The 15986-nt window shown below is 58.1% G+C and overlaps 2 protein-coding genes across 4 annotated transcripts; one reads left to right on the top strand and one right to left on the bottom strand.

Moving 5' to 3' along the window:
- The first annotated feature begins 517 nt into the window (after positions 1-517).
- On the top strand, positions 518-9580 carry EGLN2 (egl-9 family hypoxia inducible factor 2). 3 transcript variants are annotated; one of them, XM_019432094.2, is made up of 6 exons: positions 519-651; positions 1699-2771; positions 7615-7734; positions 8215-8351; positions 8573-8640; positions 8921-9580. In XM_019432094.2, exons 2-6 carry the CDS (start codon positions 1935-1937, stop codon positions 8974-8976), a joined length of 1218 nt encoding a protein of 405 aa, XP_019287639.1. In that variant the 5' UTR covers positions 519-651; positions 1699-1934; the 3' UTR covers positions 8977-9580. The 3 variants fall into 3 exon arrangements, with proteins under 3 accessions (XP_053761881.1, XP_019287639.1, XP_053761879.1); XM_053905904.1 differs by lacking the exon at positions 519-651 and adding an exon at positions 855-971; XM_053905906.1 differs by lacking the exon at positions 8573-8640 and having other exon boundaries at positions 518-651.
- Positions 9563-13435, bottom strand: LOC109256614 (cytochrome P450 2F2-like). Its single transcript, XM_053906482.1, is given in 11 exon segments — positions 9563-10099; positions 10306-10406; positions 10409-10500; positions 10556-10695; positions 10782-10958; positions 11340-11500; positions 11738-11887; positions 12319-12433; positions 12435-12482; positions 13130-13196; positions 13383-13435. Coding segments are annotated over 11 exon segments (1641 nt in total).
- Between the last annotated feature and the right edge of the window lie 2551 nt (positions 13436-15986).

Raw genomic sequence — 15986 nt, 5'->3', positions numbered from 1 at the left:
ATCATATTTTGGCACACATCCCTTCCAGTCCGCTCTCTCTTCTCTCAGGGGCGTTCTGCACTTCTTTCCCTCCGTTATAGAAGGTACTTAAGTAGATTACTAATGTGCGCATTTACATACATTTCCCAACTAACTGTGCAGACATTTATCACATCTCTATTCTTGGGCGGTGAGAAGGCGGGGCTGCCCATGTAAATAACCTCATTTGCATGCCACTGTCCGACCCGGCTACACGTCATTCTCCGGCGCTCTGGGCTCTGAGAGGGTGGGCAGGCCTATGTAAACAACCTTATTTGCATGCCCCTCCCACATCGCCTGGCCTACCGCAGAACCCTCCCCCCTTTCTCCGATCCAGCCCTTTTAACCCCCTTCCTCCTCCCGGGCAAAAGGGGCGGAGTGCAGTACGCAAATGAGCCTCGCGTTGGCGGCCGACCCATTTCCCCTACCTCCAGGAGGGTGTTCTGAACTTCCTTGCTCCGCCCCGCGCGGTTCACGCCTGCGCACGCACGGTCTCCTCAGCGGGTGAGGTCACGTGCCCAGCGGGCGAGGCAGGGGCGGAGCGTCGCGGGAGGTGGGGGCGGGGTATGGCGCGCTGTGCGGCGCTGGGCGGCTGGCACAAACGACGGCGCCGAGGCCGGAGGAAAAAGCTCGGTGAGGAGAGAGCTAGGAAGGGAGCGGGGCGGAGAGGGCGCGCGAGCCTGGGCGTGGGCGCGAGCCGAGCGAGGTGTGGGGGCGCCTGCCGGCCCGGCGTGGCGGAGCGCTGCGACCCCGGGAAGGGAAGGGTGGGGGTAGGGCGTGGGGGAGGGAACGCGCCGGGCGCGTTGAGTGCCGGCCGTTGAGGGCGGGGGAGCGGAGAGCGCGCGCCGGCCGACGGCGGTGGTGGGGGGGAGGGAATCCGGGGTCCGAGCGGTCCACCGGCCGGGCCTCCGTCGCCTGCGGCGCCCCGAGCTGGGAGGCCCGCACCGAAGGGGGTTGGGAGGGGCCGCCCTCTCTTGTCTTGTCCCCTCCCCCGCCCTTCCCCCTGTCGTTGTGGACCCTCCTCCCGCGGCTGCCTTCCGTCTGTCTGTCTGTCTGTCTTAGGCCCTCCCTTCCGTCTGGGTGTGTGTCAGCCGCCGGCTGGCTTCCTCTCGTTGGGCTTAGGTTGACCCCTTCGCCTCGTTCAGTCCGGCCGTCTCAGGCTCGCCCTCCCAGCTTCTCTCCGGTCGGCTTTTCCGTCTCTGGACCCCCCCATTCTCTTTGTCTCTGGACTCCCCGGTTTGCTCTGTCTGTGGAGCCTTACGTTCCCGCCGTGTGTCCCTGGAATCCCCAGGCAGAGTCCCCCCCACCTTGTGTATTTGTTTCCAACTCTCGCGCTCCCTGCTGCCCCAGTATTCCTTTTCTACTCCAGGCCCCCTCTCTCCTTGCTGTTCAGTTTCTGTGTCCGAGCCCCCACCGCAGTCCTGTGCCTTTGGGTCATCTCCCCAGTCTCACTCCTCTCTTCGGCTGCCTCCCTCACTGCCTTCTCTCTCCGTGATTCCCCCCTCCCGCCCAAAGTTCCCATGATCTTCTCCCCGACTTGGCCTGGCGTTTGGGGGGGGGGGGGTCTCCGTAGCCAAGTCTGCCTTCCTCCCCACTGCCCCTGCCACTCCTCACCGCTACCCCCCGCCGGACTGCCTCTAGCTCTTCTCACATTCTGTTTTTTCTCTCTCCCCCTTGCAGCCACCCTGACGGGTCCTTTCCCAAGCCCCTAGGGGTGGCAGAGGACTTGGGGACCAGCGAGCACCCCCAGGGCACGAGAAGAGCCTCTGCTGCCTGCCCTGCCTCATCCTGCCCCACGCCAGGCTCAGCCGTTCCGGCCCCCGGCTGCATCAAGTGGAGGAGGCGGAGGCGGAGGAGGGTGGCACCATGGGCCCGGGCCGTGCCCTCCATGCCCGGGGGATGAAGACGCTGCTGCCATGGACAGCCCGTGCCAGCCGCAGCCCTTGAGTCAGGCTCTCCCTCAGTTGCCGGGTTCTGTGTCAGAGCCCTTGGAGCCTGGCCGGGCCAGGATGGGGGTGGAGAGTTACCTGCCCTGTCCCCTGCTACCCTCCTACCACCGACCAGGAGCACCTGGTGAGGCCTCGGCGGGGAGCGGGACCCCCAGGGTCACAGCCACTTCCACCACAGCCAGCCCCCTGCGGGAGGGCTTAGGCGGGCAGGATGGTGGTGAGCTGCGGCCCCTACAGAGTGAGGGCGCTGCAGCACTGGTCACCAAGGGGTGCCAGCGACTGGCGGCCCAGGGCGCCCGGCCTGAGGCCCCCAAACGGAAGTGGGCAGAGGATGGCGGGGATGCCCCTGCACCCAGCAAGCGGTCCTGGGCCAGGCAGGAGAACCGGGAGGCAGAGGCCGAAGGGGAGGGCGGGATGGGCTGCAGCAGTGACAGTGGCGAGGCCAGCGCAGGGCTGAGGGAGGAGGTGCTGCCCGCCACGCCCGAGCGCCTGGCCCTGGACTATATTGTGCCCTGCATGCGGTACTATGGCATCTGTGTCAAGGACAGCTTCCTGGGGGCAGCATTGGGTGGCTGTGTGCTGGCCGAGGTGGAGGCCCTGAAGCGGAGTGGGCGCCTGCGTGACGGGCAGCTGGTGAGCCAGCGGGCTATCCCGCCACGCAGCATTCGCGGGGACCAGATTGCCTGGGTGGAAGGCCACGAGCCGGGCTGCCGAAGCATCGGGGTCCTCATGGCCCACGTGGATGCTGTAATCCGCCACTGTGCTGGGCGCCTGGGTGGCTACGTCATCAACGGGCGCACCAAGGTAAGGCTGCAAGGGCCTTGGAGGGGGATGGGGCAACGCTTCTCTATCGGGTACCTGTGCGCTTGGAGACCGGCTTCTGGGGTCACAGAAGGGTTTAGACAGCTCCAGTGGGGGGAGTGTTGGTGTTGGAGTTTGCTTTGGGCTCTGCCTCCGTGTGGGGACGTTGGGGGTCTGTGCACTTTCTCTTTCCTTGTTTCTCTATCTTTTCATCCATCCCCGTCTCCTGGTCTGTCTAGTTCCTCCTGTTGTCTGTCTCTGGTCCGTCTGTTCTGTCTTCCAGGCAGGAGAACCAGGAGACAGAGTGGGGAGGGTGGCAGCGGTGAAGCCAGTGCCAGGCTGAGGGAGGAGGTGCTGCCCGCTGCGCCTGGCTGGCGCTGGACTCCATTGTACCCCTGTGCCATGCTGTGGCATCTGCAGCAAGGACAGCTTCCTGAGGGTGGCGCTGTCTGCTTGTCTGCTGGCCTGGGAGATGGGGGTCCTGTCCTCCACCTTTCCTGTGCTTCCCCATCCTAGACTCTCCCCTCATCCTTTCTGTCTCGTTTATCCATCTCTTCATTCCTGTTGGTCCTAATCTGTTTTCTTGATTTTCTATTTTGTGTCTTTTGGTACCTTTTTCTTGTTTTAGAGTAGTTGTTGTTAATCCTTTTTTTTTTTTTTTTGGACACCTGGGCTTTTTTGACAATCTGTCAGAACCACAGACCCTTTTTTAAGAAAAATGCTCTTTTGTGGAGTTTATGGGCAGTCATCAGTGTCTCCAGCTGCCTGTTCAGGAACTTAGGGTCAGGAGCTTTTCAGAAGACCTTGGTCCACAGGGCCTTTCTGGACAAGGCCTCGTAGGGAGTGCCTGCTGCACGCCAGTGATGCCTGGCTGGTGGCGGGGCTGCTTGCTTCCCTGCGGGCATGAGGCTGTGCTCCTGATGTCTCCCTCTTCAGTCTGATCCCATCCTGGGTCCTGCCTCTGTACAGCTCTGCCACTGGCTGGAGCTGGCTTAGGGATCCAGGCTCCCTCCGGGCTGAAGCCGGCATCCTCCCCACCCAGCTGGAACTTGTCCTGTCCTACTTCCTTCCTCTTCCTCCCTTACCTGATAGCTGGAGAGCCAGAGGAGGCCTTTCCCTAGGCTCTGCTCCTGCGAAGCAGGAGAGATGAGTGGGAGTCTCCCTGGCCACAAGGTCCTCAGCACCTGCACCCCAGGTCACCCACCTTCATAGGAGGGAGTTTGGGCGGGAGACCACGAGAGCTGAGTGGCCCAGAGCAGCATGCTTTCCTGAGCCTCAGTTTGCTCATCTACAGGATACAGAAATCAGTTAAGTCCCCAGCTAGTCTTTGGCAGTTTTAAGAGAGAAGGGGAAAGTAGAGGGAGCCGATTTCTTCTCCTTTGGTGCTTTGGATGTGGTTGGGGACTGGGGGTGTTGGGACTATTTTAGTCTTGGGTGACTTCTGTTGCTCTGGGAGGTAAGTACAAACCAGGCCAACTGAGAATGGAGGGGAGGACCCAACCCAATCACTGGAGTTCCTCTCAGACCCTCCCCTGCCCCAGTGAGACAGCAACTCCAGGCTTTCCTACCTTCAAAGGGCAACATCTGGCCTCCCTCCCCAGGCTTTGGAATAAGAGTGAGCGGAGGTGGGTGGCCACAGAGGTGTTGGGGGCACAGATCACCAGTGTGGCTGGCGTCAGAAACAATCTGCCTATTGGTCATTCTTTTTTTTTTTTTTTTTAATGTTTATTTATTTTTGAGAGAGAGAAAGAGAGAGTGTGAGCAGGGGAGGGGCAGAGAGAGGGAGACACAGAACTCGAAGTAGGCTTTAGGCTCTGAGTGTCCTCACAGAGCTGGACACGGGGGTCAAACTCAGGAACCGTGAGATCATGACCTGAGCCAAAGTCGCACACTTAACCGACTGAGCCACTCAGGCACCCCATCTGTTGGTCATTCTTGAGTGGAACTCCTGTTTTGTTCTCCCAACTTTCTCTAGTCTCTCTGCTCAGTTGACCTGCAGATGGGAGAGAGTTGACTCCCACTGGCATCAAGGACTGCCATCGGGGACCATAGGGCGGGCCTGGCTGGCTTGGTTTGTCCCTTTCAGAGCAGCTTGGAGGTGGGACTGTCTCACTCCCCAGTTTCTAACTCTGTGTGTTTGGGTTGGGGTTTTTGGCACATTGTCACCAATAGCCCTTAAATCTTTAAGTCTCCTGGCTCTGACACAAGCTACCCCTTCCCTGAGATGGGAGGGTGAGGAGCAGACTTCCATGTCATTCTGCTTGTTGTCCTTTTCCCTGGTAGGAGCGGAAGTAGATGCTTCTCTGGGGCCATGGTGTGTGTGGGGGTGGGTGGGTGGGGGGATCGGTGGGAGTTTAAGGGGCCTGTTTCTGTTGCCAGTCTTCATGCACGACTCCCATTCCATACCAGAATACGGACGCTGTCCCTGCATGCGTGGTGGGAGACCCTGTGTAAGGGTGTGGAGGGCCGGACAGGTTGGAGTCCCTGAGACCCAGAGGAGTGCTTTCAGTCAGCAGCTACTGCCTGGGCGCTAGGGAGACAAGCTCGGCCCCAGAGGCTTCCATGGGCCTGCCTGTCAGGCCAGTACTAGGTAAACAAGTACTTGTGCTGATTTCACATTGAGAGGGTAGAATGGAAGATCAGCCCAGGTGTATTCAGCCGGATACTCAAGGTGCCCTTGGACCCGAGATGTGAACAACAAGGAGGACCAGGGGAAGTGTGTACCAGGCAGGCGCAGAGGCCTTGTGGCTGAACTTGGTCTGGTGAGAGCAGTGAGGAGGCCTGAGGTGCTGGAGCAGAGTGATGGGGATGGTAGGTGAGGTTGGTGGCCTTGAAGGCTGAGGCTGTGAAAATACACAATTTATATTTTGTATTTTCTTGGAATGTGGTGGGGGTCTTGACAGGGATCTGAGCAAGGAAGAGCTGGAGAAAAGGGTCTCTGGCTGCCGTGTGGGGATGGATTGTGGGAAAGAGGCCACAGCACTGGACTCCCTTCCTCACCCCGTCCTTGTGCAGAACCAGCAAAATCTCTGCTTGGATTCTGTCTGGGGAGGGCTTGATGGCAGGCCACCCGGACGTAGCCACATTCTTCCTCCCAGTGGTGTGGTTGCTCAGAACACTGACCCGTTTGCAGGGAGTGAGGAGTGCAAAGAAGGTTCTCCTGAACCGGGGGTGTGGGGGCCAAGGTCTCGCCCTGGCGCTGCCAGAGAGAAGCATGGCTCTCCACGGCTGGATGGCCTTACCCAGCTGAAGCCCTCCTGGCTGCTCCTCCCCAGGGAGGCGCTGTGCTCTTTTGGGGACACATGTTTAACGCAGAGCTGTTTACCATTCGTGCTGGGTTGAGCCCTGGGAGTGATGTGTTGGAAGAAGGCTGAGGATTGAGTCGGCCTGGCCTGCCACAGAGTGCTAGGCAAGGCTCCTGTTTTGGCAGCAGATGCCGATCTTTCTGGTCAGGGCTGTCTTTCAGGGCTGTGGCCTACAGGTGTAGCTGAGCGTTAGTGGGGAGCATCAGCAGGTGGTCTGTGGCCTGGCACCAATGTGGGTCAAGGCGTCGAGACAGGTGGTCCAAGGAGCCGGAGGGTCTGCCTGCCAGTACTCCCCTTTTGCCTTACACAGTCCTCCCAAGTGGCTTTGGGCAAAGGGTAGGATAGGGACTTTTTTTTTTCTTTTTAGCGTCATTTTAGTCTGTGCTTTGGCTCTCCATGTGACAGGTACCTTGCTTGGTGCCTGCCCAAACATCTGTCTTGTTTGCTTCCCACAATACCTGTGAGGTAGTTGATCAGCTCCATTTCATGGATGCGGGACCTGAGACAAGGAAGTGAAGTCTCTTGCTTGATGTTACAGCTCGTGTGGCAGCACTGGGACTCGAACCTGGGAGTTAGGTCTGAAGGAATGCCTGGGCCCTTTTCCTTACACCACATCCACTTTTCTGTCAGCTCCCTAACGAGAAACAGGCACCCCGAGTGGCCAGGCCCTAGGCCTCCATGTGGTCAAGGGTGGCCAGGGGGATGGCACCCAGCAGGGGGAGGAGGTCAGAACCCTGTGGCTAGACCTGTACACACCGAAGCCAAGAGCTGGAGTGATTTCTCTTAGGTCTGTGGGGTCAGGAATCCAGAGTTCTGAAGTCAGAGGGCAGTAAACAGAGGAGGTGTTTAGTACAGATGAGGCCATTGAGGCCCATGTAGATGATGGGACTGTCAGGGGCTACCCAGCAAGGTCATTCTTGGAGTGGGAGTTGGATTTCAGGTTCTAGTCACACACAGGGTTTGGGTACCTTTTCATATGTGTAGGAAACACACAACTTGGGATTCTTTGTAGTCAAGGGCAGCAGTCCTCAGCATTGCTGCACATTAGAATTACTTGGGGGAACCTTTAAAATTTCCAGCCTCCACCTTAGACCAGATATTTCAGAACCTCTGAGATGGGCCTGGGCATCAGCATCCCAGGTGATTCCACTCTGAAGCCAAGGTCAGGAACCATGGTCTAGAGCAGTAGGCCACGTTCTTCCATACCAGAAAACATTTAAATTGGTTTTATTCCACTGAGAGGTCTCAGAGGGGCGGGGGTCAATTTATCTTTAAGTAAAATCCTCAGTTGCTCATTGAGCCCCACCTGGGTGCCAGGCTCTGGGCATGTGTGTACAGGGAGAGGGTTATCAGGCCCAAGAGCTGAAGTTTCTGGTAGATGGTGGCTTAGCTGGAAAAGAAGAAAGTCTGGGGGCTGGAGCTCTTGGAGGAGTCGGGGGACAGACAAGGGGCACGGAGGGGTGAAAGAGAGGAGGTAATGGCTGCTTCCCCAAATATCGCTGCCTAGCCCCAGTAAACCCACCTCCATCTGTCTCTGCCAGGCCATGGTGGCGTGTTACCCAGGCAACGGGCTGGGGTACGTGAGGCATGTTGACAATCCCCATGGCGATGGCCGCTGCATCACCTGTATCTATTACCTGAATCAGAACTGGGACGTCAAGGTAGGGGGTGAGGGTGAGGCGGCTGCATCGCTCCATTTTCCGCTCCCAGCTCAGCTTCTGGCATTCTCCCGTTCCTCTTCTCAGTCCACAGCCGGGCAGTGCAGTTAGCCTGCTGGCTGGCTTTTCCTGGGAAATGGCACCTCCTTCTCTCCAGCTGACCATGTGGTGGCAGCACGCACCCCCCCCCTCCCCCTTTGGTGAATGGTGCTGTCTGCCTCACCTCTGGTCTAAGGAACACTCCCTTCCCCTCCCCCCCACCTCTACCCCATCCCATTTCCTGTCTTTAGTAGCTTCCTGCCCCGGCTCCATGGTGATGCAGACTCTGGGCTGTCATTCACTTTAAGAACCTGAGTGGTGGGAGGGAATGATATGTGCAGCTGCCACATCCCCTTGGCAGGCTCCGGAGGGCAGGGTAGTGCAAGGCAGAGGGTGGGGGCTGGACCGGCCAGCCTCTTGCCTCATCCTCTGGCCTGCCCTCAGGTGCATGGCGGCCTGCTGCAGATCTTCCCTGAGGGCCGGCCTGTGGTTGCCAACATCGAGCCACTCTTTGATCGGTTGCTCATTTTCTGGTCTGATCGGCGGAACCCCCATGAGGTGAAACCAGCCTATGCCACCAGGTATGACCCATGCTTGCGGGGATGTGCTCAGGTGTCCCGTTCTGTGCCAACAAAGACTTGTCAGACCCCGGGAGTGGCCAGGGAGTGGTGAGGTGCTGAGAGGGGCCTAAATGGGAACAGAACCAGGCTCCGAAGGGTGAACTCTAGTGTCACTGGATACGGTGGCTGGAATTGAAGAAAAGTAATCTCTAACTGCCCTTTGGGGCTGCTCTGGTCCCCAGGTACGCCATCACTGTCTGGTATTTTGATGCCAAGGAGCGGGCAGCAGCCAAAGACAAGTATCAGCTAGGTACCTGCTTCCCAAAGGGCATCCCCTCCCTCAAACCCTTACTATTCCATGTGCCTCCCAAGGCCTCAAGTCCCCTAATTCACCTTGTCAGTCTCTTAACTCAATTTTGTGACTCATTTTTTTCTCCTCTCTGCCCATCTTCTCTAGACAGCCCCACTCTCCCAGCACCCCCCAGCATGAGCCCCATTTCTTCTGGCCTCTCCTCCATCTTCCCAGGTTTTTCTTGGCTTCTGTGTCCCTTCCCTGATGACTCCCCCTCTCCTCTCCTCTTAACCCCCAGCATCCGGGCAGAAAGGTGTCCAAGTACCTGTCTCACAACCTGCTACGCCCACCTAGTGGCCAGCCCCAGAGCTGCATGGACAGACAGCTTGCCCTGACTTCGGGAGAGCCTTTGGCCCCTGTGCTGCTGGCCCAGCAGCCCACCGGTCTCGGTGCCTGCTCCTTTTCTGCCACCCGCTGCTGCTTCTGGCTTTGCCTCTGTCCTGCTTGGTGTGGAGGGCTCCGTCTGACGCTGAGGACCAAGGAGGAGGAGAGACCTCTGCTGCCCTTTGATGGGGGCTGGGGTTGTGACCTGGGCAGGGGCCAGCATTGGGAACTACGTCACTGGAGCTGGGAGCCTGTGGCTTGCCCTGTCTGGTCGTGCCCCTCAGACATGGAGAGCTGGAAGGAGGTATTGCTGCCTCCCACCAGGATGCAGGAATAGGGGTGGGAATGTCATGGCCTGATGCTGGCAAAGGTTTGTTGTGGCGGGGGAGTATCTCCAAGCCCCTCCCCCCCAACTCCTCCAGCCTGGAATGTGAAGTGACTCCCCAACCCCTATGGCCGTGGCACCTTTTGGACTAGGCTGCCACTACGTGGGCAGGAGAAGAGGTGCTGGGAGGAGCATGGGCGTGAAAAGTCCTGTCAGCCAAGAAATAAAAGTTTACCTCAGAGCTGCAAACTTCTGACTCTTCCTCTCCCTCTTAATGGTAAGGAGACCTGTCCATTTGCAATTCAGGGCCTTTATTGACCAAGGCAGGTAAGGAGGTCTGAGAGCCAGTGAGCAGAGGGCAGCTGAGCCTGGCCTCAGCGGGCCACCAGGCGGAGCTGGAAGGCTGGGGGAATATTGCCCAGGCCGGCGTACTGCGGGGTGAGGTCGATGCTGGTGGGGCTCCTGCAGGATGGTGGTGAGGAAGAGGAAGGTCTGGGACCGTGCCAGGCCTGCACCCAGACTCATTCGCTTGCCTGAGCACACAGGGACGCAGGGTGGGAACCATGTAGCTGCTGGGGGCGGGGCGGGGGGGGTTGCCCAGGCTTGTCCCCTCCCTTCCTGGCCCATATCTGGGGCAAAGGGCATGAAGGCATCTCTGCTCTGGAACTCGCCCTTGTCCCGGAAGTTGGTGGGGTTGAAGCAGTCTGGGTCCTTGAATGGGGTGGGGTCCTGGTGTGAAGACACCAGGAGAGGAATCACAAAGGTGCCCTGGGGGATGCATAAGGATTACCCTGTGGACTTGATTAGCCATGGCCTTTTATCCATCCAAGACCCCTTGTAAAAGCCACTGGGAAGGTGGACCTTCTTTTCTGTTCCCAGGACTTTGTAACTCAGCATCGGACAGGCTCAGGTCTGATGCTTTAGGTTCTAGGCGCTCTGGGGCCCTGCACAGAATCCCCTTGCTCGGTGGGTACCTTGGGCAAAAAGTAGCCACGCAGGTGGGTGTCCCGGGTGAGGGCGCGTGGCAGCCCCAGCGGCAGCACGCTGATGAAGCGCTGGATCTCGTGCAGCACGCGTTGGTGTAGGGCAGGCGCTTGCAGTCCTCCAGCCTCGGGGTGCGTGTCCGACCTACCACTGCACTTTGGCAGAGGGCGTGATCTGCGTGTGTCCTGACCCCCAGCCACCCCCAAACCCTAGCCCCTCATCCCAGGCTTTCCAGCTCACAGACCTGCCACCTCAGGGTACTTAAGCAGAATAAGGAGCCCGTAACGCAGAGTGGTGCTTGTGGTCTCAGTGCCGCCAAAGAAAAGGTGTGTGGTCATCACCAACATCTCCTGGAAATGGCTCTCTGGGTCTTTCTGTTCCTGCGTACAGAGATGGGCGGCTGCCATGTGCCTGGCACCTCTTGGTGGGCGGCATGGGTAGAATTTAGGGTAATAGGGGCCTGCACCTTCTCCATCTGATCGAGGAAGCAATCGATGAAATCGCGGGGCTCCCCTGGCTGCCGTGTCTGTTGGTGCTGCTGGATTTGCTCAGAGATGAAGACCTGAAGCTCCGTGAAGTTTTGAAAGATTCGGTGGTGTGGACCCGGGAGCCAGTCAAGGAGGGAGGGGAAAATATTGTACATCTGGGGGGACAAGATGGCAACTGGACCTTGAACAAGACCACTAGGTCCCCTGCAGGGGAAATTACAACCAGGACTTTGCTTTTTTTTTTTTTTTTTTTTTTTTTTTAAAGTAGGGCTTTAGTCCCAGCACAGAGTCCAACTCGGGGCTTGAGCTCATGACCCTGAGATCAAGACCTGAGCTGAGATCAAGAGTTGGACACTTAACAGACCGAGCCACCCAGGTGCCCTTGCACCAGGATTTTAATGTTCTTAGTTCTAGAACTCTTCCCTTCCAAGATTCCAAGACTCTCAATCTAATGATCCAATGTAGGCAAAGTGTATGTACTTGGGGCTTGGCACAGGTTTGACACGGGAGGAAGGGACTGGGGTGGGCCCTCTCACCTCACCCCATCTGGAACTCATGATGCGGAAGTTGTCATTGAAGAGGTCCAGGAGCCTCAGGAACTCTGGGTCCTCATAGCCATAGCGGTTCCCGAAGACCACCAAACAGATAACATTAGATACAGCATTATCTAGTAGCCGCCGGGGGTCAAACGGTGCTCCTGGGGGTGGAAACAGGACGGGGTCTTAACGCGGTGGCTTGGCTTACTGACTTTGTTCACTACAAATGTGCCGCACCTCCTTTTTAAGTAATCTCTACACTCAACGCGGTGCTGGAACATCCTGAGATCTAGAGTCCCACGCTCTACCAACTGAGGCAGTCAGGCGCCCCACCAACCCTTTCTTGATCATTAGCCACATCCACAAAAGGTCCCTTTCCTTTCCCGACCAGGCCGCACCAATGGTGGCTTGAAATTCGCCAAGCAGACAATCCGCCTCCTCCAAGATGCGCTCCTCTATGGTCCGCGCTCCCAGCCGGAACTCCTTCAGTGCTCCCGGTGCCAAATTTCGCAGCGTCAGCCAGCGCCGCCCGTTAGAAAACACGATGCCTGGGGGTGGGGCAGAGAAGGGGACCACCCGGGGAGTTGGCCACGCCCGTCCTGGAAGCGTCCGGTCTTGGAGCCCGCCTCCTCGCCACCCTTCACTCTGCTGCTTTCCAGACCTTTTTGCTGCAAACCCAGCCTTCTCGGTCCTATCCGCACATTGGCCTCACCTCTACTGGTCTCGATCCCTTACGAGCGCCTGATCTCTTTGGCTTTGACTCTTAGGCTCTTCTCTTCTATTGGCTGCACGAGGAACCGGCACCACCCCCCGCCCCCCGCTCCTATTTGGTCCCTTTTAGCTCCGCCCCACCTTCCTGCTGTTTGCCTTCATTGGCGTTTATTCTTATTAGGCACCGCCCCATTGCCCCGGTCCAACCCTTTAAATCGCTCGAACTGGGTGGTCCAGGCCAGCACTTCCGCCGCCGCCGGGGACTCACCGTTTCCGCGAGTGAAGCGTTCGAGCACAGCCGTGGCCCCACGGCCAGAGAAGGCATCCGCCTGCAGCACTAATGCGTCCCGCAGCGCTGAGTAGCCGCAGAGAACCACTGCAGGGCGCCGGCCCCAGCCTCACCGTGAACACCGGGCCCCAGCGGCCAGAAAGCTGCGCAGAGCCGGTGCTCAGCGGGTCCCGGTCGGGACTCTTGACCGCTTCCTCCACCCCAGAGCCCCGCCCCCATCTCTCTCTAACTTCAGACCCAGGAGTCCTCATTTCAGCCCCTCGTTCCTGGCCGAGGCGCTCAGATCCCCACCTCCTCCTTCATCCACAGGAGTCCAGGACCCCAGCTCCCTCTTCCCTCGAGATCTGGAAGACGAGGTCCCGAGCCCTCTGCACCCTCAGAACCAGGCGTCTGAGCCCTCGGTACTCTCTTCCCCACCCTGAACCAGGAGAGCGGACCTCTCTGCACCCCTTCCCCCCGGATCCCCTATCTGACGTCCCACCCTAGGCTGTTAACTCCCTCAGGACCCAGAAACCGGGGCGGGTAGAGGGAGGCAGGGAGCGGGCGGTACCGGGAGCTCAGGCCCACTGTCCCCCTCCTCCTTCAAACTGATGCCGGGGCTCCCAGCTTCCACCCCTAGTCTCCTCCTTTCCTGGAACCCAGGACTCCAGGCCCCTCAACCTTCCTCAGGACTCATGGGGTCAGAGCCCTCAGCTGTCTTCATTCAGAGAACCAGGTGTGTTCCAGCCCCCAGTCCCACCTCCACGAGTCCAGAATCCTTCCCCCCATCCCCACCCACTCTCGGGGTTACCTCCATGAGAGTATGGTCCAGCCGTCCAGACTCCAGCTGCAGCAAGTTCCCCAGCAGTGGGAGCGGCCTGGGCCCAGGGGGTAGGACCCCGACGAGGCTGAGGGCTCTGTGCACCCCAACCCCGCCTGGCTAGCGCCAGCAGCAGTAACAGCGCTGTGACACCCGTGGACATCATGCTCTGTGTCCTCCATGCCTGCCCCCCTTTGCCTTTATGTGATTCCCTTTGGGTCTTGGGTGGAGGAGGGGCGCATACCGGGAGTAGGAGAGGTGGGCGTCTCCAGACCACTCATTCTGCAGATTCCCCATCCGAGGTCTCCACCCAGCCCCCAGCTCTAGCTCTCTGTTGTGCCAGGCACAGTGTGCCCTATTTGGCAACTTCCATGTCAATGCACCTGTTTGCATCTTTCACATCAATACACCTGGCCAACAGGTGCACCCTACTGAGCCTTTGGGTCCTTCGGGTCCATCTTACTTGGCCTGTAGATGTGCATTTCTGAATGCCCTGGCCACCTTTGGGCCCGAGACCCCCTGAATGCTGTACTCTATACTTCTGATTCCTAAATACGTTCTTGACTCCTAAAAACACCCCTGGTGACATACCCTTTAGCCTGGCACTCCTGTGCCCTGTGCTTGTGATTGCTAGGGACTCGCACCTGAGCCCTTGTCACTTCCATTCCCTTGCTCTTGGAACCTGGTATTCTGTACCTATCTACCAGATGCTCCCTCAAATCCCCTAGCCTCCTGGCACCCATCAGCCTGGCATTTCTGTGCCTAGCCTTATGACTCTTGGGTGCCTTCCCACATGCTGACCGCCTTGTGCCTTACCCTGAACCCCTCACCACCTCTGTTCCCAATGCTCTAGTTCCCAGATGTCCCTGAATGTCCTATGCCCATGCTGCTGCACCCCATGTCTCCAGTTTCCCACGAGTCTCGCTGGGCACCCCCACCTGAGGCCAGGTCTTGATGGCCACGCCTGGGGGTGTGGGCCGGAGGGCACAAGGTGCCCAGGGGTAGGGTTGGGGTTGGGGCTGAGTCAGAGTTCAAAACACTGTTCAGGAATGAGGCCCACCCTCCCACCAGCACCTGCCTCACCTGGCCGTGCCTCACCAGATCAAGCCTTCTGACAGGTGCCTGGCACAGGGCCCAGAGGTGGGGAGAAGGTGGGGGCCGTGCACTGTCTGGAACTGGGCTTGTTTCCAGGAATGTCTCTCAGTATCTCTGTCTCTATCTTTGTTTCATCTCTCACTCTCAATTTCTGTTTCTTTGTTCATCTCTCTCTCTTTCCGTTTTACTCTCAGTACCTGCTTCTGTTCATATCTGTATCCCTCCCAGTTTATCTTACCCTTAATCTCCCTCTTCCCTGTCTCCCTGCCTCTATCTCTGCCATGGATCTCCTTCCCTGTCAGCCTTTCTGTCCAGGAACCCAATGACTGGCAAGGAGTGTGGGCAGGCCCCCTGCCCCCCGCCGCCCCCCCCCCCCCCCCATTACAGGGGCTGACTCCAGAGACAGCAGGGGTGCTGCGGGGTGTGCCCTCCCCTGACCTGGCCCCATCCCACTGTGTCAGGCTTTCAGATGAACTGCTTTCTCTGGGTCTCTTCAAGAGCTGGCATTTGTTGTTCACTTCTGTATCCCCAGCACTGAAATACACAGTGGGGGCTCAGTAAATGTTGAACCAATGCATGACTCTCTGTATCCTGAATTCTGTCTGTTTCTATCTCTAACTTAGACTCTATTTTTTTCAGTTTCTGTCTTGCTGAATCCTTGTGACTGTCTCTCTTCTTGTGTCTCTGTCTCGTGTGTGTGTGTGTGTGTGTGTGTGTGTGTGTGTGTGTGTGTGTGTGTGTTTATTTTGAGAGAGAGAGAGAGAGAGAGAGCGAGCATGAGTAGGGGAGAGGCAGAGAGAGGGAGAGAGAGAATCCCAAGCAGGCTCTGCGCTGTCAGTGCAGAACCTGGCTCAGGGTACGATCTCATGAACCTCAAGACATGCCCTGAGCCAAAGTCGGATGCTTCACTGCCTCAGCCACCCAGGTGCCCCTCTATCTCTGTTTTAGCATCTCCTGTCTTCCTTGTCTCTGAGCATCTGTCCACTGTCTCTCTGTCTCACTCCTGGTCTTTGGTTTTCATGATCTCTCCCATCTGTCTCTGCATCTCTTGGTCTCTCCTGTCTCTCTCCAACTCTTTTTCAGTATTTCCATGTGTTTCTCTTTGCTGTTGTCCCTCCACCTTTCTTTCTCGGGACCTCTGAGTCTCTCCCTCTCTCTCTCCACCTCTGCGTCCCTGCCTGGGCCCTTGGGGCAGACTCTCGTTGGCCTGTGGTGGGAACAGCATGGGGATTAAGGAGCCGACGCCTATGGGTGTGGGGACCGCCTATAAGTCTCAGCAGAGTGTGTTGTGTCCTAGCTTCTGGATGGCCTTGGGGAGGCCCCATTTAGGGTACGGTCACCTAAGCCACCTCCGCCCATGGCTGGGGGGCCACCGCCCCTCTGACTCTGGCTCCTTGGAGCTTAAGATGCCTGCCCACTCATTGAGAAAAGCTTCTGTCAGCAGGATGTCAGGCTAACAAGCCCAGTCTCAGGTTGGGAGGCCCCATGCCTGGGACTGCTAGCCCTACCCCAAAGGGATACATTGCAAGACAAGGGAATAGTCTTTCAGGCTTCCTGGTGCCTCCCTTCCCCCCTTCATTGCCCTTCTTCTCTGGCTTTCTCTGGCCATTTCTGTTTCTTTCTTTGTCTCTCTCTCTCCTCTCTGTCTCCCCATTTCTCCGTCCCTGTACCCCTCTGCATTGCTCTGTGTCTCTGACTTGTGAGGTGGAGGGGACCAGCGTTGGAGTCTGCATCCTGATCCCAGCTCTGTCGC

Source organism: Panthera pardus, unplaced genomic scaffold, assembly GCF_024362965.1.
Source record: "Panthera pardus isolate Hobbes unplaced genomic scaffold, ASM2436296v1 HiC_scaffold_18, whole genome shotgun sequence".
In the NCBI taxonomy this organism is placed as follows: Eukaryota; Metazoa; Chordata; class Mammalia; order Carnivora; family Felidae; genus Panthera; species Panthera pardus.
This window is presented reverse-complemented; position numbering and strand designations above follow the sequence as displayed.

What these genes read in the sequence shown, in the direction of transcription:
- EGLN2 (XM_019432094.2), top strand. Translation starts at nt 1,935, where the DNA reads ATGGACAGCCCGTGCCAGCCGCAGCCCTTGAGTCAGGCTCTCCCTCAG. An exon ending in TCATCAACGGGCGCACCAAG is followed by an intron (nt 2,772 to 7,614) that starts GTAAGGCTGCAA and finishes TGTCTCTGCCAG; the next exon opens with GCCATGGTGGCGTGTTACCC. An exon ending in ATCAGAACTGGGACGTCAAG is followed by an intron (nt 7,735 to 8,214) that starts GTAGGGGGTGAG and finishes GCCTGCCCTCAG; the next exon opens with GTGCATGGCGGCCTGCTGCA.